Source organism: Typopeltis vanoorti, chromosome 19, assembly GCF_054136105.1.
Source record: "Typopeltis vanoorti isolate ZY-2024b chromosome 19, IOZ_Tvanoo_1.0, whole genome shotgun sequence".
Taxonomy (NCBI): Eukaryota; Metazoa; Arthropoda; class Arachnida; order Uropygi; family Thelyphonidae; genus Typopeltis; species Typopeltis vanoorti.
The window spans coordinates 31,409,831-31,436,330 of NC_143567.1; the positions used below are offsets into that span (position 1 = coordinate 31,409,831).

General features: G+C 34.9%; 1 protein-coding gene across 1 annotated transcript in view; it reads left to right on the top strand.

Annotated features, from left to right (window-relative positions):
* Positions 1–19,832: 19,832 nt before the first annotated feature.
* The window catches only part of LOC150095969 (fatty-acid amide hydrolase 2-like), an 88,776-nt gene continuing 82,108 nt past the window's right edge, over positions 19,833–26,500 (top strand). Inside the window, exon 1 of the mRNA XM_090409396.1 lies at positions 19,833–20,096. Coding sequence (XP_090265522.1) covers positions 19,911–20,096 — 186 coding nt within the window. The 5' untranslated portion in view covers positions 19,833–19,910. The remainder of the gene's footprint in view (positions 20,097–26,500) is intronic.

Consider the following 26,500-nt stretch of genomic DNA (forward strand, 5'->3'; position numbering starts at 1 on the left):
TATTTTATCGTATTTCCAGTCATTGTTGGTTTGGGACATCGGATCTGTATACCACAAAATTGCCATGATTCATTACACAATGAACAATTCACCTACATCTATTACAGTGCCATCTCCAAAGTTCATCAAGGGGACAAGACTCAGATAAAAACACATTCTGAACGAATTCTCCGTACCTCAAACTAGAAGGGTGTATAATAACTCGTTGCTATTTTGGACTGATTTCCATTGCTCCTAATCCGGGCTCTGTGTGTCTTGGCCCACGCCAGTCAGTAATGTTGATTTGTTATTATTAACAAAGGCTTGGGGGATCGCGGTTCTTCAACATTCGAGGAAGAGCTTTTTCTTTCTTTTTTTTTTTTTTTTTTTTTACATGCGATAGAAACACTGTTCTGGATTATTTGTGATTATTGGTCTGTCCAAAAAAGATTCCATAAGGTCTGGTGAACGAGATGCGCTAATTAGCCTTCTCAAGATGCGTTCAGCTTCGATTAGCTGAACGCATTTTAGGACTACTGGTCTATGTTAGACTCAGAGTCGCATATAGACTTCCATTTCTTCAACAAGTTGCCAAAGGAGATAACAGTCGGGAAGGACACGTTTTCCTAGTTACATTCATTTTTTCTGTAGAGGGATGTCCATTGACTTTTGGTTAGATAGTGTACATAAAGTATTTAAGTTTCTCTGTACTCAACTCTGTTTAAATGAGGAAATCAAATGCCATAATGTAAGGCTATTTCTGTAAATAAAATAAATTTTGGCAGCAATAATTTTGATAAATTCCAATTATACTAAACTCGGCACTATTGTTATTTGAGGCACAAGATGGAGGCAGTAACAATGATAGTAAATTAAACAAAATTCTTGAAAAATGTTACTAAACACCTCTTTAAAAATAATTAAAACTCCATATGTCTTCTTTAGACATATGGAGTTTTAATATAAAACAAATGTCAATATAAAACAAAGTTTTTTCTTTGTTTTATATTGACATAAGAAGGGATTTTGCATAGTCCCACTCTTTTGAATGGTTTAACTGGGAAAATTACACATCTTATATAAACGTATTTATTTTTAAATTTCCACACGTTGAATCAGTAGATATATCTTATTTTTTAATAGTTTTAATTCGTTAGAGACAAAGTAAATTAAAAATAAAGTTTATTATCATGTAAGTTAAAATAAGTGAACGAAAACAAATGGGATAACTTGACTTCATTAAGTAATGAAACATTAATTTTTACAAAAAAAAAAAAAAAAAACTAATTCTAAATCTTCGAATGCCTTTTTATGCCTCAAAATAGTAAGCACTAATAATAATAATGTAAACTTAATCATACACTACTATTATAGTATCCTGTACCCGTCCTCCCTTCATGGTAGATAACAGGAATTTGATTATGATGGTATAATGCTCTTTCAGCCCTCAATTTCGGAAATTGAGGCTTTCTAGTCTCCATCTTTTAAGATCGTTACAGACTGACGGTGACTGAACTTTACTGACATGCTTAAACTCTAAATAAATTTTTAAAAAATTGAGTAAATAAAAATAAAACATCCTCAAATGCCTTTTATTCCACAAAAGGAGTAAGCGGAGCTAATTGAACTTTTTTTTTTTTTTTTTTTTGAAGAACAGTGGGCATCTGGACTTCACCCTTAGCAGTCACTGGCATGATAGCTGAGCCTGAGGCCATCAATGATTTCAGAGGCATCAGGGGAAAAGATCAATAATGGGAAATAATTGCTGCCATTTCGTGCTATATATTATAGCGCTGCTTAAATAAGTGGGTGCTATAATATATATATATATATATATATATATATATATATATATATATATATATATTGTTGAAATTAGGATTTACTCGGGATGTATACATTTATAAAAATAAATTTAACTGACTAGAACCCGAGAAAGTATAACAAAAACCTTTAATACATCACAACTAGTTTCATCGGTGATCCGACTTCTTCAGGTGAGAAATAAAAACATAAGACATAAAATAACACGGTAAAAAATGAACTTTACAGCTTAATAAAAAGCAGAATAATAACAGTCATATTTGAATAGGTGACCGCGTGCTACCGTTGGCATGAGTAGAATGTGTGCGACAGCTAATTTTTGAGCGCCAGTACTGGATTACTGCGCTATGGGAATCGGGTAAATTGTAGCTAAGATTATTGTTTAAATGTGAAGGGTCCAGAACTATTTCTTTTGATTCGATGATTCTTCTTTCGAATTCATCCTTGCAAATATATAAATTAGTAGTGCGTTCCCAATCAACTTGATGTGGCTGTTCTTCAAGGTTAGAGTTTGCCGAGAAAAGGACATGACTGGAAAGGGCGCTCGCTCGTGCTCTACTGTAGGAGATGTCACGTCTATGTTCCTCAAGAGAAAATATACAAACAAACTAGCGGTTTAGCTATGGGCAGCCCTCTATCTCCAGTCTTAGCTAATTTTTTTCTAGAAGATTTTGAAGAGAAAGCTATTTCCTCAGCTACTTTGAAACCTAAACTGTGGTTACGTTACATCGATGACTTCTTCCTTATTTGGGGACATAGTTTAGAGGAACTGCAAAACTTCCTAAACCATTTAAATAACCAACATCAAAACATTAAATTCACATCTGAACTAGAGGTTAACGGCGTTCTCCCCTTCTTGGATCTAAAGATCAGTAGATTTCCTGACTGTCTTAAATTTTCAATTTTTCGAAAAACCACCCACACTGATAGATATTTACATGGTTCTTCTCATCACTTCCCACCTCAGAAACTGGGCATCATCTCCACCCTCGCCCATCGAGCAAGATGTCTCATTTCCACAGAAGAAGACCTTCAAACAGAGCTTAACTTCCTGAAAAACACCTTCTTAAATAATGGATATTCGTCTCGTAACATCACTAAACGCTTGAGACCACGCCAACATCCTCGACAAGAAGATGACTCCAACCCTATCACTCATATACAGTTGCCTTTTATCAGCACTCTTACCCCAAAACTAGCTAAGATTCTGAAAAAATTCAACATAAAGACCGACTATACTACGCTGCCAAAACTTCGTTCTTTTCTGAGTCGACCAAAACCAAAACACAACCATCTGCATTTTCCTGGTGTTTATAAAGTTTTGTGCAACTGTGGTCGACCTTATTTTGGCCAGACAGACAAATCTGTTTCACTTCGTCTTGAGGAACATAGACGTGACATCTCCTACAGTAGAGCACGAGCGAGCGCCCTTTCCAGTCATGTCCTTTTCTCGGCAAACTCTAACCTTGAAGAACAGCCACATCAAGTTGATTGGGAACGCACTACTAATTTATATATTTGCAAGGATGAATTCGAAAGAAGAATCATCGAATCAAAAGAAATAGTTCTGGACCCTTCACATTTAAACAATAATCTTAGCTACAATTTACCCGATTCCCATAGCGCAGTAATCCAGTACTGGCGCTCAAAAATTAGCTGTCGCACACATTCTACTCATGCCAACGGTAGCACGCGGTCACCTATTCAAATATGACTGTTATTATTCTGCTTTTTATTAAGCTGTAAAGTTCATTTTTTACCGTGTTATTGTATGTCTTATGTTTTTATTTCTCACCTGAAGAAGTCGGATCACCGATGAAACTAGTTGTGATGTATTAAAGGTTTTTGTTATACTTTCTCGGGTTCTAGTCAGTTAAATTTATTTTTATAAATATATGTATATATATATATATATATATATATATATGTAGAAAGTATTTTTACCTTGGGTATAAATATGTTAAAGATACCAAGCAATTTTAAACCTGGTTTTACTCCATTTCCCAAGTAGGCAAACAGACTAAAAGTCAAGTTTGCGCCTGCAATTGATGCAAGTCTAACTGATCCCACAGGTAGTGCAGGAGCAGGGCAACTCGTGGCAAAGGTGGAACAAGCTCCGATCACTAATCTTAATATTTACCTTAATGCCAAAACACATCTCCAAGAATGGGATGTTTTGGCATTAAGGTAAATATTAAGATTAGTGATCGGAGCTTGTTCCACCTTTGCCACGAGTTGCCCTGCTCCTGCACTACCTGTGGGATCAGTTAGACTTGCATCAATTGCAGGCGCAAACTTGACTTTTAGTCTGTTTGCCTACTTGGGAAATGGAGTAAAACCAGGTTTAAAATTGCTTGGTATCTTTAACATATTTATACCCAAGGTAAAAATACTTTCTACATTTATATCTCCTCCAGAGATTTTTATTTAATAAGGTTAAAACACCTTATGGTAACTTGTTTTGGCGAAATACTTACAAGCTCTGTATTACTAAATCTTGGTATTTTTAGCCTAGCTCCCACTGACGAGACCTCAATAAAGGTCGAAACCGGTCTGGGTAGTGGCCCCTTGCCTTTAATACAAAACATCTTACATCCCATTCTTGGAGATGTGTTTTGGCATTAAGGTAAATATTAAGATTAGTGATCGGAGCTTGTTCCACCTTTGCCACGAGTTGCCCTGCTCCTGCATTACCTGTGGGATCAGTTAGACTTGCATCAATTGCAGGCGCAAACTTGACTTTTAGTCTGTTTGCCTACTTGGGAAATGGAGAAAAACCAGGTTTAAAATTGCTTGGTATCTTTAACATATATATATATTTATTAAGCTGTAAAGTTCATTTTTTACCGTGTTATTGTATGTCTTATGTTTTTATTTCTCACCTGAAGAAGTCGGTGCTATAATATATATATATATATATATATATATATTATAGCACCCACTTATTTAAGCAGCGCTATAATATATAGCACGAAATGGCAGCAATTATTTCCCATTATTGATCTTTTCCCCTAATGCCTCTGAAATCATTGATGGCCTCAGGCTCAGCTATCATGCCAGTGACTGCTAAGGGTGAAGTCCAGATGCCCACTGTTCTTCAAAAAAAAAAAAAAAAAAAAAGTTCAATTAGCTCCGCTTACTCCTTTTGTGGAATAAAAGGCATTTGAGGATGTTTTATTTTTATTTACTCAATTTTTTAAAAATTTATTTAGAGTTTAAGCATGTCAGTAAAGTTCAGTCACCGTCAGTCTGTAACGATCTTAAAAGATGGAGACTAGAAAGCCTCAATTTCCGAAAATGAGGGCTGAAAGAGCATTATACCATCTTAATGTTAAGAATACCAAGCAATTTTTAAACCTGGTTTTACTCCATTTCCCAAGTAAGCAAACAGACAAATAAGTCAAGTTTGCGCCTGCAAGTGATGCAAGTCTAGCTGATCCTACAGGTAGTGCAAGACCCAGGCAACTCGTGGTAAAGGTGGCATGAGCTCTGATCACTAATCTTTATATTTACCCTTAATGCCAAAACACATCTCCAAGAAGGAGATGCATTACCTGTAGGATCAGCTAGACTTGCGTCACTTGCAGGCGCAAACTTGACTTATTTGTCTGTTTGCTTACTTGGGAAATGGAGTAAAACCAGGTTTAAAAATTGCTTGGTATTCTTAACATTTATTATACCCAAGGTAAAATACTTTCTACATATATATATATTATAGTTTGAAATTTTCAGTTCTAAAGTCAATTTTTTTAGCTGTGGGATTCAAATCTACGAACTTCAGGGAGGAACAACCTACTTATTTAAATAAGTGGTGCTGCAAAAAACGCACCTAACTGAACAAAAACTGAGAGTTTTTTTTAACTTCCAAACAATCATTATTATTATTATTATTACTATAAAAATCTCCATGGAGTCAAAGACTCATCGTGGGAGGTCCACTATTATACACACAGTTTATCATACTGTGCCTTAAATATATTCACTGTCTCTGCACACACCACACTCTCGGGAAAAGCATTCCAATCACTCACCACTCTCCATGCAAAAAACCTGCTCCTCACTCCCTTGCTCACACCCTCCTTATACAGCTTCCAGGAATGACCTCTTGTTCTCCTGCTATCCTCACCCATTCTGTGCAAAACCTCCCCGACGTTAATCTGGTAATAACCACTCAACAGCTTATATGTCTCAATCATATCCCCCCCTCCTCCTTCTATCCACCAATTTCTGCAAATTGCATTTTGTCAATCTGTCTTCATACTCTACATTCCAGAGACCAGAGACCACCTTAGTCAATCGCCTCTGAACTTTTTCCAACGCAATTTCATATTTTTGAAAACCAGGTGACCAGATCTGTGCACAGCATAAATTATACATTAATTTATTTGAATACCTATGAAAAGATGATTAGAAACCTTGAAGTCAACACTAAGATTTGTTGTTGATGTCGGTTAAACATTCCAAGGACTGAACTGCATGAGTCAAGGACGTGGTAGTTGTGTGGACAGCTTTCCAAAAGATAGCTGTTGTTTTCCTTTGTTTTTTTTTTTATATCGACAGTATAGTTATTGTTAGTATTTGATAGAAAGAAAATACATATAGCAATCAATAGAGGAAATATAGAATGAAGAAAACTTTTTTCTTTTTTTTTTTTTTTTAGAGAGAGAGAGAGAGAGATTTATATAATTTCCAATGACATGCAGTTTCAATTTCTCCGCAGTGATGGACAGTAATGTAGAATCCTACAAGTAACTTTAATTTAACGCCTAAACAATTAACGGGGGGGGGATATTCAGTTGTTTGATGACGATGCAAAACTGGGGAGAGCATGGCTGAGTAGATATGCTGCAAGATGATTTAAATAAATTGGCAGTGTTGGTAAAGGACAATGGTTATCAACTTAATGTTACAAAATAAAAGATAATGTACTTGGGGATGAAAAGGTTATATGCTTTGTATCAGAGTCATGGCACTGGATTACAGGAAATTAGCGAGGCTAGGATTTGGAGGTCATGGTGAAAGAGATTTGAAATTCAGAGGATATATTGCAAAAGTGGTCAGAATAGCTCAAAGGACTACTAGGATGTTGAAGAACACACTGACAAGTAAAGATAAGGAGCTTATTATTCCCTTTTATAGGGCTATGATTCATAAATAATAATAAAAAAATACAATTAAACCGTAAATGAACTTAAATATACAACTGAAATACCATTTGCAAATTAAATATCAACTTGTTAAATGCTTTTGCAAAATCCAGAAATATTATAATATATGAATTTCTCTCATTAACTACTTTATTTCATAAAGAACAGCGATCAAATCACTGAAACAAGAAGGCCCCTTAACAAATTCATGCTGATCTACGTAACTAAATCTAACATACAATATTATTAACAGATAAATCACAAAGTAAACTTTTATGAAACATAAAATTAGTGATGATATAAAGTACCGATGTATTAGCCGTATGAATGTTATTACAATTCGATTATTACATAGCTGCCATCATATTTTTCCCGTTGCCTTTTATTACTTATTAATAATCGATTAATAATAAAAACAGAACAATACATTTTATTAATAAAATCTAAGTACATAAAAAATACATGTTTGCATTTCACGAAATCATGTAATTAAAAAAAAGAGCAATTTTATGTACACTGCACGTACTTATTTATATATATTCTCCTTATCGCCTTTGCCATACGAAGATACGATAGTATATTTTTCTCTCTGCGCATGTGTCACCTTCTTGATACAACGCCTATCGGAATTCCTTAGTAAATAACTAATTGGAAATAACTGCAACACAAAATATTACATTTTATTAATAAAATAAAATTACGTAAAAATATATTTTTGCTTTTCGCGAAATCATGTACAGGGGAACAAAAAGTCATTTTTATATGTACTTATATATATATTGTACTTATTTGGATCTTAATATTTCTTTTTTTTTTTTCTCATAAAAACGGTACGTTTTTATTTCTGCACATGCGTCACGTTCTTGACATTAGGGCCTATCGGCATCCTTCTTTATTCCACACCATTAGGGAGAGTAATTCCAAGTAAAATTGTATTGCATAAAAGTATTAGTCAATGAGGTGAGATCATTTGTATGCTGTTTAAAAGGAGAGAGGGGGGGGGGAAACTAACTGAAATCTTTTTTTTGGAAGGAAAGGTTAAAAGAAATGTGGAAAATAATGAGTCATTGAATGAGACTAATACATCATCTTTTTTTTTTTTTTGCTATGTTCTGTCTAGCCCTTAGTAGCAAAATATCAGCTTTCATTGCTTCAGTATTGCTTCTCACATAGCGATGTGCAGTTTCAAATGTCATTGGTCCTTGAACTGTGAATCATTATCTCCTTGGTCTATATAGGATCATGTGAATGTTTCTTTTTCTGCAATTTGTTTCCCCTTATTCTTCCTCGGATTATTATTATTATTATTATTATTATTATTATTATTATTATTATTATTATTATTATTATTGGCCACATAAGTCATCTACAAAACTAGAAAACTCTACAGGTAAAAAGATATAGTTCCTACAAAAAACACTAATATACAATGCACTATGATAAAATATACTAAGATACGCTATAACAATGTACACATTTTGTGCACACTACAAAATAAATAGATTATCATTACAGTACAAAATTATAAAGTTGATCTTTTAGGAATAAAGAGACGATACCGGCTTTATACACACCGCAGTGTTTGAACATAAAATACTAATAGCAAAACACTTACGTCACTATGCAGCTATGCTAAAATATTACTTTGATGCCAACTACAGGATAGCCAGAAATACATATCGTATAACAAGACCTCAGACAATTAATTACATCACATATAAATATGAAAATCACTACGGAAAGGCTTCGAAGCTTCTACATTCCAGATATGTTAAATAAACTACCTTTTGAATACAGAAACCATACAAAACTAAGGGGTCCTAATGACATACTGTGAACGAGAAATACGCACCCTACACACGTTACAGACTTAATGAAATGCAGTATATTAGTTCAGCCTTTTCAGTTTCTGTTTATTATTACATATATCTACACTCATAAACATTAAGTCAAAATAAATTGTACGAGGATATTATTGCATTAAAGAGTATGCCGATAAAAATAAAATTAAATTAATGCATTAGTTATAACACTTGTTATTATATATTGAAGTTTTTTTTTTTCATTGTACTGTTTTTGTAGATCGTTGTACTTTATAGTACAATATTTTAGTAACGTATCTATTTCTTCTGAATAAAAAGACATGCCGTGTCTTTTTATTCAGAAGTTGATGATAAAAATTCGCAAAAAATTGTTTACAACTTATTTGTTATCAAAGCATGCGATATTTTGTTGCAAAAATATCAATTAAGTTAGCATGACAGAATTAATATTTTATTAATTATCAACTTTGGTTCATTAAATTCGAGGCTCAAAAATATTCACTACATATTTAAAACAATTACAATCGCTCTCATTATCCCTATAATTTTATTATGTTGTAGTTGATAATCCAAGTCAAACTCAATGCTTTATATTCATAAGCAATTCGATATCTTCCGCTGCAAGATACTACCAGACACCGCTTACAGATAAATGTAATAAAAGCCACAAGTATTATCGAACGACACTTCATTCGCCAACATCAATACAGCTACCTCACCAGCAGGGTTATTTCCTGCTGGTGAGGTAGCTGTATATTTATATTAGGAAACGTTCAGAGTTTCAAAGGCTTTCGGTGAATTTGTTTTCTGTTTATTCTCAAATCGGAGTAGACAAAGTTCTTTTAGCCCTAACTTGATTATTTGTAGACTTTCTGGTAACAAGATCATGGCAAATAATTGTTGTGATTTCATGTTACTAACTTGATATGGAATAAAGCACTTAGAACTGTACTGGGCTTTCAAAGCTGTTGGCATATGAAAGAGCTTGCTTTGGATAGTTACTGATTTTTACTGATAGTTACGAAAACACTAATTCAAGATAGTTGCTGATTTTTCCCTTCATGCACACGAAGTTAATGATCTTTTTTATATTATTATTATTATTATTATTATTATTATTATTATTATTATTACTTGATGGCGGAATTTTTGCGGTAATAGAGGGCTTAACTATCTTCTCTCATCTTCTTTAAAAACTTATTCCAGTTTTTATTCATATTTCATCTCTTTTAATCTTCATACTCTATTTCATCCTACCTCAATAATCATCAGTAATAAATCAAATGGTTCTATTAGGCCAGAAGGTTTTATCAATTGACATCAAATTAACTGTATCAGACAAGCATGCTTCAATGATCTAATAGCTTGTTTTTATCAATATAATTATTTATAATTAACTAAGTGAATGCATTGATCCAAATTGCACCCTGCTAACATTTTTTCAAGTTAACTGAATACGTGTATTTGGGACAACATGTAAGGAAAAAAATATCGCATGATTAAAAAACATTTCTACTTTTATTATACAAAAAGAACTGCAATGAAGTCTACATTGTGTTGCGGGAAAAAAAAATAATAATAAAGAAAGAAGTATATAATAAAATAAATCAGTTCACGAACTTTTATATCTTACAGCGCATTAAGTGAGAAGTGAATTCTATGAACTGATAAACTGTATTTTGCAAGTTTCAGCTTAATTTTATGTTTATCGAATTATAAAAATTAAGCTGAATCTTGCAAGATACAGTTTATTGCATTTACTTCATTATATGCAATATATACATTATATACGTTATATAATATTGTTTACTAGCGACATCTCATATTAGGTACTCGCAATTTTTTTTTGTTTGTTTTTGTTTTTTGTTGTTTTATACGTACTATACACGGAATGAGTAGTAAAGCGCAGAAGGTTTGACATTAAATTAAATAGAAATATGAAGAATTTTTTGAGTTAAATTTTCGGGTAGTCAGATTTCAGAACGAAACGATAGTCCGGGAACGAAAGGAAGAATAGATTTTTTTTTTCTTTTTGTATTTGTCCTATTGAATTATCAACATAGATTTAGAGAAATATGAGTCGGTAAACAGTTGTCCGTCCAGTTTATATGACCAAAAAAAAAAAAAAAAAGCTTCAAGACGCTCTGTCTTCCAGAATGCCAGACTGTATGCTTAGCAACAATGAAGTCGGATCCACTAATCCTCTCATGGAGACACGATATTAGTTAGTGCTTTTATTATTTTTTTTAATCATCACAACTTCATATTGTGCAGAAACAACTGAATAGGCCCTCATCATTCTTGAATGAAGTAATTATAGAGCATATTTCCTATAAAATCTAAAAAAAAATTTTTTTTACGAATAAAACTGAATAAAGAGCATATCTGAGACATTATAGCTACAAGGCAAAAACATACTCTTTTTTGTTTGTTTATTTAATTAAATAAACTTGTTTATTTACATTAAATAAACAACTTTGCATAAAGAGATACTTATTCTCTACGTATTCTATAATTATCTGAAGATTTATTATTATCATCATATAATAATAATATTAAGTACACTCCATTCTTCTTCGTCATTCACACGACTTTTCAGCACTCAGATGACTCAAGCATCAAGATTTTCTTTAGCCAATGTCTTTGACAGATCGAGTGTTCAAGTGGAGTGAAGATAATTTAGTAAATTTTAACACTACAAACCTCATTTCCTTGGAGAAGACCATGCTTCACTGTACCTCAATTTTAAAACACTCTGCTCACAAAACAAGATCGGTTTCTCTTCTTGGGCGGATTTCACATGTAGTGACTGTGTAGCTCAGTGGAAATTCATACTGCAGAATTCCATGGATAGTAAAGTTATGTTACATTAAAAGAAAAATACTGCTCAGATCATGTAAAAAGGATCGTAGGAAGAAGCAGATACTGAGCAGATTATGATGTTAAAAAATATGAAAAAAATAAATTGTACGTAATATATATATTATTAAGATATCAAGAAATGTAAATCAAATTGCCAATTAGAATAAGCCTTGTATGTACAAATGTATATATTGTAAATAGTTGTATATATATTTATTTTCATTGTACATAGATACTTTAGTGTTAATAAAATATAGCCTGTGTAACTCAGTGGATGTGGCGTTTGCACGCCACCGCACGAAGGAAGACTTTGCTTCGAATCTAGTCGTCGACTAGAGGAAATTTTTCTTAGCCTTTTTTCGACCGGTTCCAGAGTTAGTCGATCTCTGGCACGAGCAAGCGGGTTTTTTCTCCCGGAAACTCGGGTTTTTCGTCTCGTAAAACTCAAGAAAACCGACCGTAGAACTCACATTATTTCAAACATTAAATATATTGTGTTAGGGTTAGGAACCACGAAATGGCGGCACTCGTTGAGCCGTCTCTCTTCACTGCATGCCGCTTAATTAGTGATAGCCTTGGGTCAGCTATCTCTCATTGGGTACCAGTGGAGATAACGTGTGCCCACTCAGTCTCCAAAAGTTTGATAGGGCTAAACGCCTCGCCTACTCCCTATACGGGAATAAAAAGGCATTAGCTCATTTTTTTTCTGTGTATCTTGGCATAAACATCAAAGCTTAGTATTGTTTTTCGTTCTAAATACTGCTTCTCTTTTGCTTAATTCCTAATTTGTGTTCAGGTTATTAAGGATTATTCTGGTTTATTTCTGGCTGAAGACTGAGTGACATGGGCCTAGTTTTTAGGTGACGTGACTATGGTATTATTTGTATGTGAGAGTGGTGAAAGCATGAATGGACTAAAGCTGTGCTCAGCTATCTTGGTAAGGGACCAGAAATCTCGACAGGAGCCAAGTTTGCAGCATTTGGCGCTTTCAAAATCTGATTTGGATTTGTTCATTCTTTTACAGTTCTTATGAGCTGCAATATACACATTCTGACCACTGCATTAAAAACTTTCATTTAATGCCGTGTTGAATCTCCTTTCGCGACTGTACACGATCCTCTTCAATGCCCTGCGCATAGTTTGGTGAGATATGGATTGGGAACAGCCTTCATTAAATACTTTGATCAGTTGCAACACACAGGCAGTTCTGTTTGTCCGTATAAGCCTTCTCAGATGACGGCGATCTCGTGCCTTACAGACTGTCATCGGATTACAGTTACAGCTCTTAAACAAGCAAAGTGGGTTATTTTTCCATATACCTGATTAAACACCCAAGGTATCTCACCTTTTGAGAAACTGGTCATCTCTGGTGTTTTCAAAATTGTGTCTCCAGATAGACAGGCATCCACAATAAGCCCTCTATCGAACTCCAAAAGATCCTTTGTTTCTCTCATTGTGATCAATACTACTGACAATTATGAAATAGTTGCCTAACACACGTTATCTGCATAATGGCTTATAATTCAGTGGCAGGTATGTGTAAATGGAATGAGCAGTTCGAGTTTTGGTTTTGAGTCACTTATTATATGGAGAGCCTTTTTTTTTTTTCTCTTACTGCATTAGGACACTTTTTTTGAGAACCAAGTTTTGGATGGTGGTCAGGGATTATGATTTCTGTTATTTGGCTAAGTAGGTGTTTGGGCCAGGGCCGGTACGAGAGTAGCTTACGCCCCTAGGCAAAGAAAATGTACGTGCCTTTATACAATGTCTCTATGAAGTAATTAGTGTCTTTTTTTCGATACCCAAATTCGATTAGTGCGCCTCTAAAATTCGATTAGTGCACCTATATACATCTTAAAAGTAAACGTTACAGATTTAAAAAATTTTCTGTCTATACATTTTTATACCTAACTATTTTAAAAAATCACTCACCAGAATGAAATAATTTAGTTACCAATTTAAAACATTTTATTACAAAGTTATTTTTAATGGCATGCTACACTACTTCCATGTACACTATGTATACCAGAGTTTCCCAAATTGTGTTCCGCGGAAGATGAATAAGTGTTCAGCGAGAAGTTCCTGGAATTTTGTCATTTTAGTTTTCTAAGCATTTTTTATGAATAAATAATTTATAGTGGAAATATTCTGAGGAGAATAATATTCGAGAATATGTCGAAAAGCTCGGACCCAGAACGCCTAATAATATTTGTGTATCATTAATTTTCACACATCGAAGCCTTTCAACATTTACTCAAACTTTGGATCAGAAGAAATGAATCAGTAATCGGCTATGTGAAGGATAGAAGTTACGGAGGTTGTCCCCTTTTGGCACTCTACAGTGTCAAAGAACACGAGACTGAGAAGTGAATAAGATAAGGGTTGTTTCTTGAAAAAGTAGACTTGTATGAAGTTGTAAAGTAAGTTACCAACAGCAGAATAGGTATACACAGTATATTTTGAAGGGGAGCCTGTTAGTAAGAGATCAAGTATGATGACGGATTGTCGGGTATGGTAGAGAGACTGGCGATCTGTGTGTTGTTACTAATGACAAATACCCCAGCATCTGTGCCTGCTTGATCGGTGGAGAAGGAAGCCAATTCGCTTCCTTCTACAGACGAAATATCCTAAAGCTTGATTTTCTACACTCGAAATATGCTAATAATGAAATCATCCTTGTCCCCAAAACGGATGACTTCATTATTAGAATATTTCAACTGTAGAAAATCAAGCTTTAGGTAGAGAGATAAATGAAGAGGTCAGAGTGGTTATCAGAGTTTGGAGAGAGAGAGAACAGTCGCTCGTGATGGTCGAGTTGGTTTGGGAGAGAAATTTTGCACCAAAGGAGATCAAACAGGAGGAATCGAGGTTTTGCACTATCCGACATGGAATATCCGGTGGTCTGAGGAATGTACAAGTGCAACCCTTGTGGAGGAAGGAACTGTGTAATATGTAGTTTATTCAGTTGATATAGATGACAGTGGTTGTTGAGACTGCCAATTGGGGTTCTATTCGGAATATTAATTCTGGTTTAGGTGACTGTAGATAATGATGCACATAATTTATATTGCTGTTGAGGCCACGAATATTGGCGAAGTGGATATGAAAACTTTTTGGGTAAGAATTAATGTTGGGGATTTTTGTGGCTTTTTATGAACGATTATTATGAGAGATATTTTGTGATATGCGGTAAATCGTGTTTCTTTGAGCTGTGATCCATTGCGGGGAGGAAGAGATAAAAAGGAAAAGAGGTATGCAATGAGAGAAAGAAAGAAAGAGAGAGAGAGAGAGAGAGAGATGACAAACTTGCAAACATACAGCCCACACAGAAGGAACCCAATCTGCTGTCCACACGTAGCCTCGACAGTTCCCCTGCAACCCTTGTACTGGGCCTCACTCTAGTCACTAACTGGCAAAGTGTTAGCAGGATTTGACTCTAGCTGATCTGGAAGTCTCCGTATTCGTTACTAACCGGTTCAGTTCCGTGCACCAATCCACAGCCTGCCTGCAGAACCGTTTACTGTATCTCCCGAATAGGGAGAATTTGTCTCCCCTATGGTGTGATTAGCTTATCATTGAAGGTATCACCTCATTGCGTGGAAGACAAAAACATGGCTGCATGATATTTGAGGCCTTAAAAAGAAAGGTGATGGTATTTCGTTGCGCGATGAAAGGCAACTACCAACTAATAATTTCGGCATTTTTTATTCTAAAGAAAACAACTACTTAATTATGCAGTCGGGTGGCAACTCTAAAACTACTTGTCCTGTAATAACCACATCATGATGATAATCCCAACATGAACTATATAGCAAAATACTAAGTATGGAACTTAAGAAAGGATATGTATGGCAATAAAAATGCACTAATCTCATCCTGGCTTGTTGTTCTTGGAAATAAACCTAATAAGTCTTCTATTTTATATGTATATTGCTTCTTAAAAATAATAAATAGATAAATAAAAATTTTTAATTTCATACCTAGCTGTGCAAAATCAATGGAGCACATTTGGCAGGAACTTTGGTAACAAATGCTGGAGAGATCTTTCTTGATGAACTTTAAATTTTATGTCAGCCTTGAAAAAGAAAACGGAAAAATGCTATTATTATCAAACAATTATATAGGGTAGGCACAAGAGTTACTCGAACATACAAGGAAACAAGATAACTGCTACAGACGAATGACATGCAAAGTTAAATACATTGTGATCATCTTGCATCATGTAAGAGTCTAAAAAACTGTGACAAAGCAGGATAACAAAGAAAAATTTACAAATTGTTCATTATGTTTTGCAGAACCTGTTTATTGGTAGGTCATTGATGCAATATGCATAAATCATGGTCTGCGGACACTTTGACAAATGAACAGCGAAATATCGTAATTTGAGATAATAAACCTTCTGATCATTTTATTTCTTTATGAAATATTTAATTTCTGTTAAGCTATTTTATGTTCAATTAAAATAATAAAGATACTTAATGAAATGCCTAATTAAAAGATAAGTGTCTTTGTTTATTGGGTATTATTAATAACCTATTTACGCGTAAACACGAGGAAAAGTATTGTTAAATTCATTTAAAAATTATAACTATATGTGATGATTAAAACATTAAAAAATGAAAAGATTCCTTTATTCCAATGAAAAGAAATGGTCCTTAGAATTCGACCATTTTAAAATTGTACCGCAAAAATACACTGGTCTATTATGACCCAGATCCTTTTAATTTTAGTGCTTGAAGGGATGAAAACTGATAGGCATTCAGTACCTCTGAATAATGCAAAATACTTTTTACATGGGGATATTTTATGGAATATCTTCATGTCACGATGCATGATTTCATACTATAGGTGCAACTTTAATAAAGATACTTGAAGGTTTACAGATGCCTTTAATCTCATCTCAACTCAACAGAATACTCTGGGCAAAAACTAGAACATCAGATGCAGGCGAGCCAAGTGCATGAGTGGAATAATGGTTCAAAGTATTAGACACAAACATGGCAAGTATGCCTAAAGCAGTTGAAATTTTATTATCAAGGACAAATGATGACGTACAAACTATGGAGATATATACAATTCAGGTTTGTCCTGATATAATGTTATCCCACTACTTATTTCAGTGTCGTGTAATAAGTATGCTACACATATTAACAAATATCAGCTACCCCTGGTGAATAACGAGTCAGTGTGGCAAAAGAAGTAAATGCATTGATTTCAAATAACCTGTTGGAAGACCTATCTATCTATGAAATATATGGAAGTTAGTTCCAAATATGAAAACTATATCGACTGTCAAGATATTTTTTATGCTTATTATTATTGTTGCTGTTAAAACTTTCATGCAGTAAGACTCATTGCAGACCTGTCTAGGCTGAACAAAGTTCACCTTATTACTGTCTGAACTTATTTACTATCTGCACTCTCACCATTCTTCAAGCAAAAAAAAAGTATGGGTTGTAACTTCTAGAGATTGCTGCTTGCCCATTTACACACTATTGAGAATATGAAAAATTTTCTACGTTCTTTCCTCCGACATCAGACGAATGTAAGCATTAATACGAGTGATCAAACACCAATTCAGTTTGTTTCTCCTGTCAATTTAACTTTTGTGATACTAAAAACCCTCAAATACAGTTCCTTCTTTGGAAAACCTATTTCTCACTGGTAATATCGAATTTCTTTAAGGACACATGCATTAAAGATGTGAATGATGGATAACAGAGACCAGAAATTGAAGGTACATTGCAAATGTCATTAAGACCACAGTGCATTGCGGCTACCACAAGGAGCACTCTTCAGGTAGAGATAAACGCTCTTATAAGTAGAGATAAGAAGCTGAATCACTTTACAAGGTAGTAATCAGATCGCACATAAACTCTGCATAAATTTGATCACTTGGTTTCCACTGTAAATGTGGGAACTCTGGAGAGGATCCAGTGATGAGTAACCAAGACACTATCAGGACTTGATAATGGTTGTGAAAAGAAGTCCGGGAGAGAGAGAGAGAGAGAGAGGGGGGGTTTAAGTTGTTGAGGGATTTCACGATTAATATGGACGTAATTATACATATAGTGTGAGGGGAAAATGAGAGGCCATCTCTAGAAGTTGCATAAAAGTGTGTCGAAGAAGGAAGTGAGGAATAAATGTTTTACGTGGAGAGTAGTGGGTGAATAGAATGTACGCAGAATATGTTGTGAATGCTGGGAGTGTGAAGGGGTTTAAGGTTCGTGGTTTAGAGTTTAATGATAGATATGCTGCTGATTGAGTGAGACCCTCTGCAATGAGTCTGTTGGCTCAGCGAATGTTTGTTATTAATAATAATAATAATAATAATAATAATAATAATATTATTATTATTATTATTAATAATAATAATAATAATAATAATAATAATAATAATAATAATAATAATAATAATAATAACTTTAAAATTAAATATTTAATTATGACTAAAAAGTATTATTTCTAAGTGAAATGGAATTAGCACTTCTGTTCCACCGATCTACTAGTATTTTGCCTCTTTTCCAAGAAGTGAAATGAAATTACATCGGGTTCACTCACTTGGTCTTCTGACATAATATGAAACATTTGTCTATTTTGAAACCATTACTGCTATATTACATAAGCAAAGTATATATTATATCCAGCATTATTTCAAAGTCGAATATAGAAACTCTGAAAGTTTCGTAAGTTGACCAGAGAGCTTGCTGAAATACATTCCGCGTCATTCACAAGTTACCTTAGTGTGAACTATTTAAAAAACATAGGCGCAGCCCAAGCGTCTATATATTCGCCTTTTATTAGTCTATTTTGATAAGGTTTCACTGGCTTGACAGCAGTTTCGAACTGGTTGGTTCTCTTCAGAGACCAGGCAGAAAACTGAATAGAGAGCAAAAACTCTCTTTCAGTACTAAGGAACTTGAAATGTATTTTTCGTAAGCGAACTCTTGGTCCGTGCGTAAAAGTGATTGATAATATAAAGTGCCAAAAGATCCACTTTGCTTATGTAATTTTGAAGTCTTTTGACTCTTTTTTTTTTATTTTGGTAATGATTACTACTATAGTTGTTTATAATGAATCGAGCGTTATTAGTTTGTTGTTAATACATGGCAGACGCCGCGAATGAAATAAAAAGTTAACATTTAATGTATCTCATATTAACTTTTTTTTTGGTTTCGTTGTTTCTTTTTTTTATTACTATAAAATACTTTGTTGTATGACATTTTACGTTGAGGTTATATATTGTGATCTGCAATAACTCCATGACTGTATCTTTATTATTATTATTATTATTATTATTATTATTATTATTATTATTATTATTATTATTATTATTATTATTATTATTATTATTATTGCCTTCCACGAGGAGACGGGCGAGATCGCCAATCGAGATTGACTACTACATTAACTGTCAGTTGCTTTAAAAAAGGATGCTTTCCATATCATCAAATCCTGAAAATATATATCAGGAATTTGATGAATATGTGCACTCTCAAAAAGAGATAAGACTATCATATCTGACATATTATGCAGTACTATCATATCTGACATATTATGCAGTACTATCATATCTGACAAGATATGATAGTACTGCATAATTCACCTAGATCTTGGACTTCCTCTACATTTTCCTACTAAAATCACTTGTTCTACTGACCATTCATCTCCCATTATGTTTAACTAGCGATACTACCATAGTTTAGTGCCTGCTCAAACATTCTTGAATGTTAATATATCAAGTTCCTGAGCCGCCACGATTTTAGTTTGAAATCTTTTCTTTTTTTGCTTGAATAATATTTGTATATTTATGTCTTCAGTTCATGTCTCTAAGGCTGCTCGACTTTGATTATTTTAAAACTTTAGTGCACATTTTTCTTTTCAATGCGATATTAAGATTATCCTGCCCAACACTGGAAACTCGAAAATGTCGTAACCACTGGTGCGATGTGAACAAGAATAGCAGTTTTAAAAGTAGGTTATTACAGCCACTCGAGGGCGCCAAATGTAAACAGCAGAAAGTGAAGTTGAGAGCATTGCGCGTGTGTGTTTAATACATGTGATCGTGGTTTCAAGGTTGTTGGAAATAACAGGTGTAGTTTTAAATTTAACGTGTGGTAATGATGCTGTGTGAAGAACTTGTTTTGACGAGAACGATTTCAAAGCTCTACGTATTCATTTCGTAAAGTTTGCTAAATCCGATGTTTGATACGGTTGTAATAACGGATTTGGTCTCCTAGTTTTAATTTGATTTTGCGTTCTGTGACATCTCGTGATGGGCAACCTGTTACGTCGCATCGCTTTTGGTTGTTTAGGCGTAGTTCAGTCCATTTGCCTCACGATACTCACCTTCATTTTTGGAATTATTTATAATGGAAAGTCCGAAAAACTTCCACCAATTAAAAATTCCCTGCTTTTGGAAAGTGCAACAAGCTTAGCACGGAAGATCAGAACTAGACAAGTAAGTGTCAAATCTATTTGCTTTGGTCGGAGATATATTTTACACTTCCCTCTTTCACCTTGCATTTTGTTGCTTCTCTACTCAACTTCTGCCTTGTTAAAGAAAGGTACAAAAACGATCTGCGTCTCTAAATAATGCTAAAAAAATATTGGAGCACCTTGACTTCTTTCTCATATTATACCTCTCCGGCTGTTTATGTCATACTGTATACGAAGATAATTTTACATTAATGAAATAAAAAAATAAATACAAATAATCCTAAATTAAAAAAAGCAAAACAAATCTATTATTACAGTGGTGCCTCCATGGAGATACTGACTCATTGCGGGAAGCTCATTCGACAAAAGTCATTAATAACCATTGCTTACTTTGTAAAATAATACGTGCCAGTACTTTTTTTTTTAACTAGGTAAATGTGTAAAATGTTACACATTTACCTAGTATCCATATGTCAAAACGTCATTGTTAATTAAAGGTGCCAGTATCCCATATTCCATACCGTTGCGTACAATACAACTCCCCTCCCCCCGAAAAAAAGAGCGCTGTTAATAACAAACCTTCAGATGCCTCATAGGTCTCATTAATCCAGCAACATATATCTATCATTCTGAGACTTTAAAATCTTTAGATTTTTATCATTCCCACGCCGCTTAAACTCTTATTTACCACTTCCTTTTGTAGCTTTCAAGAATGGCCCTTAGTTCTGTTTTTCTGTCTTTTCTTTGTTTTACCATTTGAAATATTTCTCCCTGCCCATTGACTAAATAATTTGCTAGCGTAAATGTCTCAATCATATCACTTCTTTATCTTCTATCTAACAGAATTCCGTAGGTGGGATGCCTTCACTCTATCTTGTTAGCTAACTTTCCACAATCCTGAATTCATTTGTGTTACCTATGTCTGTACTCTCTGTATGGTTCCTTCATCCATCCATATTGAGGTAACTAGATCTGAACACATTAGTTCATATGCTCTAATCAGAGTCTTATAGAATGGAACTGCTACTGTTTTATATCATCTGGTCACTGACTCCAAAGGTGATAATGGCAGCAATCCTCTCAGTTGTCTTTATCACCTCTGCAATATGTCCCTTGAATTTTCAAATTTCTATCCACTATTATCCCAAGAATTTTAGGGAATGTTTTGTGTGCCACATATGTGAACAGTATTCTAAGTTTGAGTTGATTTGGAATTTGTACAGAGTTAGCAGCTGGATGCAGGCTAAGAGATCAACTAGAGTAGTAGAATCCATAATGGTGGTCATTAAGTGGTAGGCCTCTAGATAGTGGTAATGATCTGTCAGTAATTGAAAGGCAGGATTTTCTCTTTTTTTTTTTAACAGGTTGGATATGCTTGCATTCAGATATTGGGATAAATTCCAGCTAAATATAAAAGATTGTAGAGACAATACAGAACAGGTCTTAATTCTGTTGTTTTAGATAATGGCTGAAGCAACTCAGGTTAGGCTATTATATTATGTCTGTTAATTGCATGTGTTCTTATGGCTGGTTTGTCTGCTTTGCAATATGAAGAATCAATTTCTGGAGGGTGGGATGGATTCTGTAGCACAGTGGAAAATCACCATTGGTACTGAAGGAATTGTTTAGTTGTTTAGTATTCTTCTGTCTTTTTGCCAAAAAATTGCAGGAGACATATAGTGTACTACTGGTTTCTGATATGGTAGATGATTACATGGCCTGCCCACTTCCATTTTCTGGTCTTAATATGAGTTAGAATGTCATTTATCTTGGTTTACTCTCTAATCCAGGATCTATTTTATCTTGAGATCCCTAGGATGTTTCTTTCAAATTTTCTTTGAGCAATCTTCAATTTGTTTTCCAGTCTTTTTGTTAGGTTCTGGGTCTCACTACCATAAGCCATGACTGGTAATAAGCATTGATCAATTACTTTCCTTTTTAGGCACAGTTGGATGCCACTCTTAAGAATGGAACTTAGTTTTCCAAAAGCTGTCCATGCCAACTGTATTTGTCTGCTGATTTTTGATTCGATACCTTCATCTAAATCAAAGAGCTGTCTCCTAGATAGACAAATTGATATACAATATCTAATTATTTCCCAGGGTGATGGGCAATTTTATTGCTGACTTGTTGAACAGGAGAGGATGGATGCTGAACCAAGGAGATTACAAACTGGATACCAACTGGAAGAAGAAACAGAGGAAAGCCATGGACTAGATGGGATGATGAGCTTCAAAACTTTGACAAGAAGTGGAAAATGACTGCCAAAGATAAAAAGAAGTGGTCAAAAAAGGGGAGAGGCCTTCGTCCAGCAGTGGACTGACCAAGACTAAGAAAGAAGGAGGAGATGATTTGTTTTGGTGGTCATCTCTGCAGAAAGTTGAAGAGGGATGCTGGGAGGTCAGCTCTTCTTTAGGTGGTCTAACCTTGTTGCCCTCGGTGTACATTGTTACAGCGGTGTGAGAAACTGGTGGAAGTGCAGATAAGCAGTTATTCCCAATGGCCTTGTATCTTCTATACTTTGCAAACTTCCATTTGGACAGTTGTAGAAAGCTTCTTTTTTTTTTTCACTTTTGTTATGTAAATTATAAGAAATATTCTCGTTTTAATCCCATACTCAGGTGTCAAGTAGCCTAGTCGTGAAGGTACTTCACACAACTAGGCCACTTGCGTGTAGAGGTTGCTGACTTCCTATCAGTTGCATTAGTATCCTATAATGGAAAACACTTCTTTTTTTTGGATATGTATATTGCAATGCATTATGGGAAGGGTCACTACCCAAATTGGTTTAGACCTTTATTGAGGACTCCTTGCTGGCAGCTACATCTGGAATATTTTAAAATTATGATGACCTAGTATTTTACTACATCATCACATTCCTGATATGTATCTTCAGGTGATGTACAGGATGTTGTTATTATTATTAACATCTGTCCTCCATGGAGCTAGAGACTCATTGTGGGAGGTACACACTATTGTACACAATGCTCATCCAACCATGCCTTAAACTAATTCAGTGTGTCTACATTCACAACACACTCAGGCAATGCATTCATTCACTCACCAAACAGTCTCCATGCAAAGAACCTGCTCACTCCTCTGCTCATATCCTCCTTATACAATTTCCTGCAGTGGCCTCTTGTTCTGCACCCCTCTCTCATTCTATGAAAAATTTCCTTTGTCAACCTGATAACAATCTTCGACTAGCTTATGTCTCAATCATATCCCTCTCCCACCTATTCCTATTCACAAGGCTTTGCAATTTACATTCTCTCAATCTGTCCTTGTACTCCACATTCCAAAGACCACTAACCACCTTTGTAAATCTTATATGACCATGAAAACCTGGTAAACCAAATCTCTGCGTAATAATCTGTAAGAGGCCTGATCAACACCTTATACAATAGTATCATAACCTCTTTATTTCTGAATGTCAGGGTCCTCCACATCATTGCCATTATCTTATGTGACGTCTTGACAATTTTGCAATGTCACCACTGAATTTCAGGTCCTTGTCAACCATCACTCCCAGATCTCTCTCATCTCCTCTACCGCTTTTAAAGTTTCTCTGCCAAGTGTATTCTTTGCATCCCATCAGTGTACCAAATTTCAAAACCTTACACTTTGCAACATTGAACTGATAATTCCACTTACCTGCTCAATCATGCAATCTATTCAGGTCCTCCTGTAAGGCCCTAACATCTACTTGACTCTGCATTGCTCTTCCCGATTTTGCATCATCTGCAAAATTGGGAAGAGCAATGCAGCATATCACTAGTTAAACCAATCCCAACATCATTAACACACAAACTGAACAAAAATGTTATGATAGTACTACATGAAAAGTTGCATCATTACTAACTTCCTATCTACAATTTTCTTCCAAATTAATCTGTTGTCTGTTAAGACTCAGATATTATTAGATCTTATATTCCTGTCTTCTAAGGCATCACTTACCTTATCAATCCACCTAGATATCGGTCTTCTTCTGGGTCTTTTTTCTGCCATCATGGGAAAGAACACTTGTTTTGCTAACCTTCCTTCTCCCATTGCCATTTGAGACCATAGAACTTTAAAACATTCCCAAATGTTGGATATGTCCAGTTTTCCTAATATCCACATTTTTGATATGATACTGCCATTGATGCCTCTGTTCAGTCCACTAATCTTTTCTCCAGTCTTTGATCAAGTGTTTTATTCTTTAGCCCAGCTCTCAAATTCATAAATTAAAACTGGTATGAACACTGTCTTGTATGTAACTAGTTGAGTATTTTGACTAATTATTATTATTACCTAAGACCTCGTTGAGTCAAAGACTCATCTGGGAGGTCCTTTTATCATACACACGGCTCATCATACCGTGCTTTGAACACATTCTAACTCCCTGCAGACACCACACTCTCAGACAAGACATTCCAATCATTTACAACTCTGCACGAAAAAAACTTGCCTCTCACCCCTCTATTCACATCTTCTTTATACAGTTTCCAGGGATGACCTCTGGTTCTCCCCCGATCTCCCACTATTTTCTGTAGAACTTCTTCAACATTGATCCTGTAACAACCCCTTATAGGATTGTTATAAGGACTCTTTCCAACATCTCTTCATTCTTCGGAAAACCAGGTGACCAAATCTGGGCACAATAGTCTATGTGTGGCCTAATCAAAGCCTTATACAACGGAACAAGAATCCCCCTACTTCTATACGTCTGTGTCCTCTGCATCATTCCCAGAAGCCTTTGTGTTGTCTTCACAATTTTGGCTATGTGTCCCTTAAATTTCAGATCCTTATCCACTATCACCCCCAGCTCTCTGGGGATGATAGTGGATAGGGATCTTCCACCTCCAACAGTGTATCCTCACCAAGCATAAATTCTGCATCCCATATTTGTTTTCCAAATTTTAAAACATTACATTTTGCAACATTGAACTCGCATCCTCATTTCCATGCCCAATCGCTCAATTTATTCAAGTCTTCCTGCAAGGTCACAACATCCTCACTACTCTTCATGGTTCGTCCTAAATTTGCATCATCTGCAAACCACTGAATACTTCATCCAAATCTTCACTTATATCATTGGCTTACAAGTTAAACAGCAATGGCCCTAAAACAGATCCCTGAGGCACTCTGCTAGTGACTTTCCTTTTCCTCGACATCGCTCCTCCATACACAACTTGTTGATACCTATCAGACAGCCAATCTCCAATCCAATGCACCAATCTAATATCCAACCCCATCCGCTCCAGTTTGACTATCAATTTATCATGAGGTACTTTATCAAAAGCCTTTGTGAAATCCAAGTATATCACTGTGTATCCTTCTCCTCTGTCCAAGAAAGCAGTCACTTTATTGTAGTAAGTAGATTATTAAAACTTGACCTCCCTTTAGCAAATCCATGCTGTCCATCAAAGATGATACCATTGTTGTCAACCCAACTCTGGATCCTAGTTCTCACAAGCTTCTCCAACAACTTAACCGCAACACCTGACACACAGATAATTTCTCTCTTATTCCATATAAATTTATTAATTTGACCTACCATACAAGCTTTGCCTTGTACAATTTTTCTTAGCCTTTTCTCAAGTATACCTGCATAAATCTTACCAAGAACACTTGGAAGCATTCCTCGGTAATTCTCACACTCAGTTTTAATTCACTTTTTATAGATGTGCACTATGGAGCTCTATCCAATCATCTAGAATTAGACCCTCTGATGAGGCCTTCTGAATTGTGCAGTATAGCCACTATAAAACTTTTATACCACCATATTTAAGCATTTCTGGTCAAATATCATCCACTCTAGCTCCCTTTCCATGTTTCTTGTTTTTTATTATTTAGTTTTTGATGGCATTTCTACTTCAAGTATGTATATATATATATATATATATATATACATACTTGAATATATATATATATATATATATATATATATATATATTGATACTTGGAGTAGAAACACTCAGCAGATATGCAGTCAACCTGATTGCATACCTGCTGAGTGTTTTCTACCACTGAGCTTTCCACTACAAGTAATTACTTCAAATATCTAGAATATCTGTCTTCAGTTTTTGTCACCTTTGTCATCTCTGATTCCCTTTACAATACTCGTTTCTCCATCTCTAAGCTCTTTTTTTTCCCCTCCAATAGCTGCCAGAATATTTTGCTGCCTTCCTGATATTTATTTTCTGTGTTCTTTACCAAAGTCTTCCCATTATGTTTGTTTAGCTAGTTTTGCACAGTGCTTTGCTTTCTGGCATTTTCCCCTGTACATGCATGTGCTGACTTACTTGCCAGGAACTTTTGGTATGCTTTCTTCTTTTCCATGTACATGCATGTACAACCTGATAACCTTCCCCTTTAACTTTCTGAGTCTACCATGGAGTTCTGATTTTTCTGTCCTTGCAGACAATCTCACCATATGCCTCT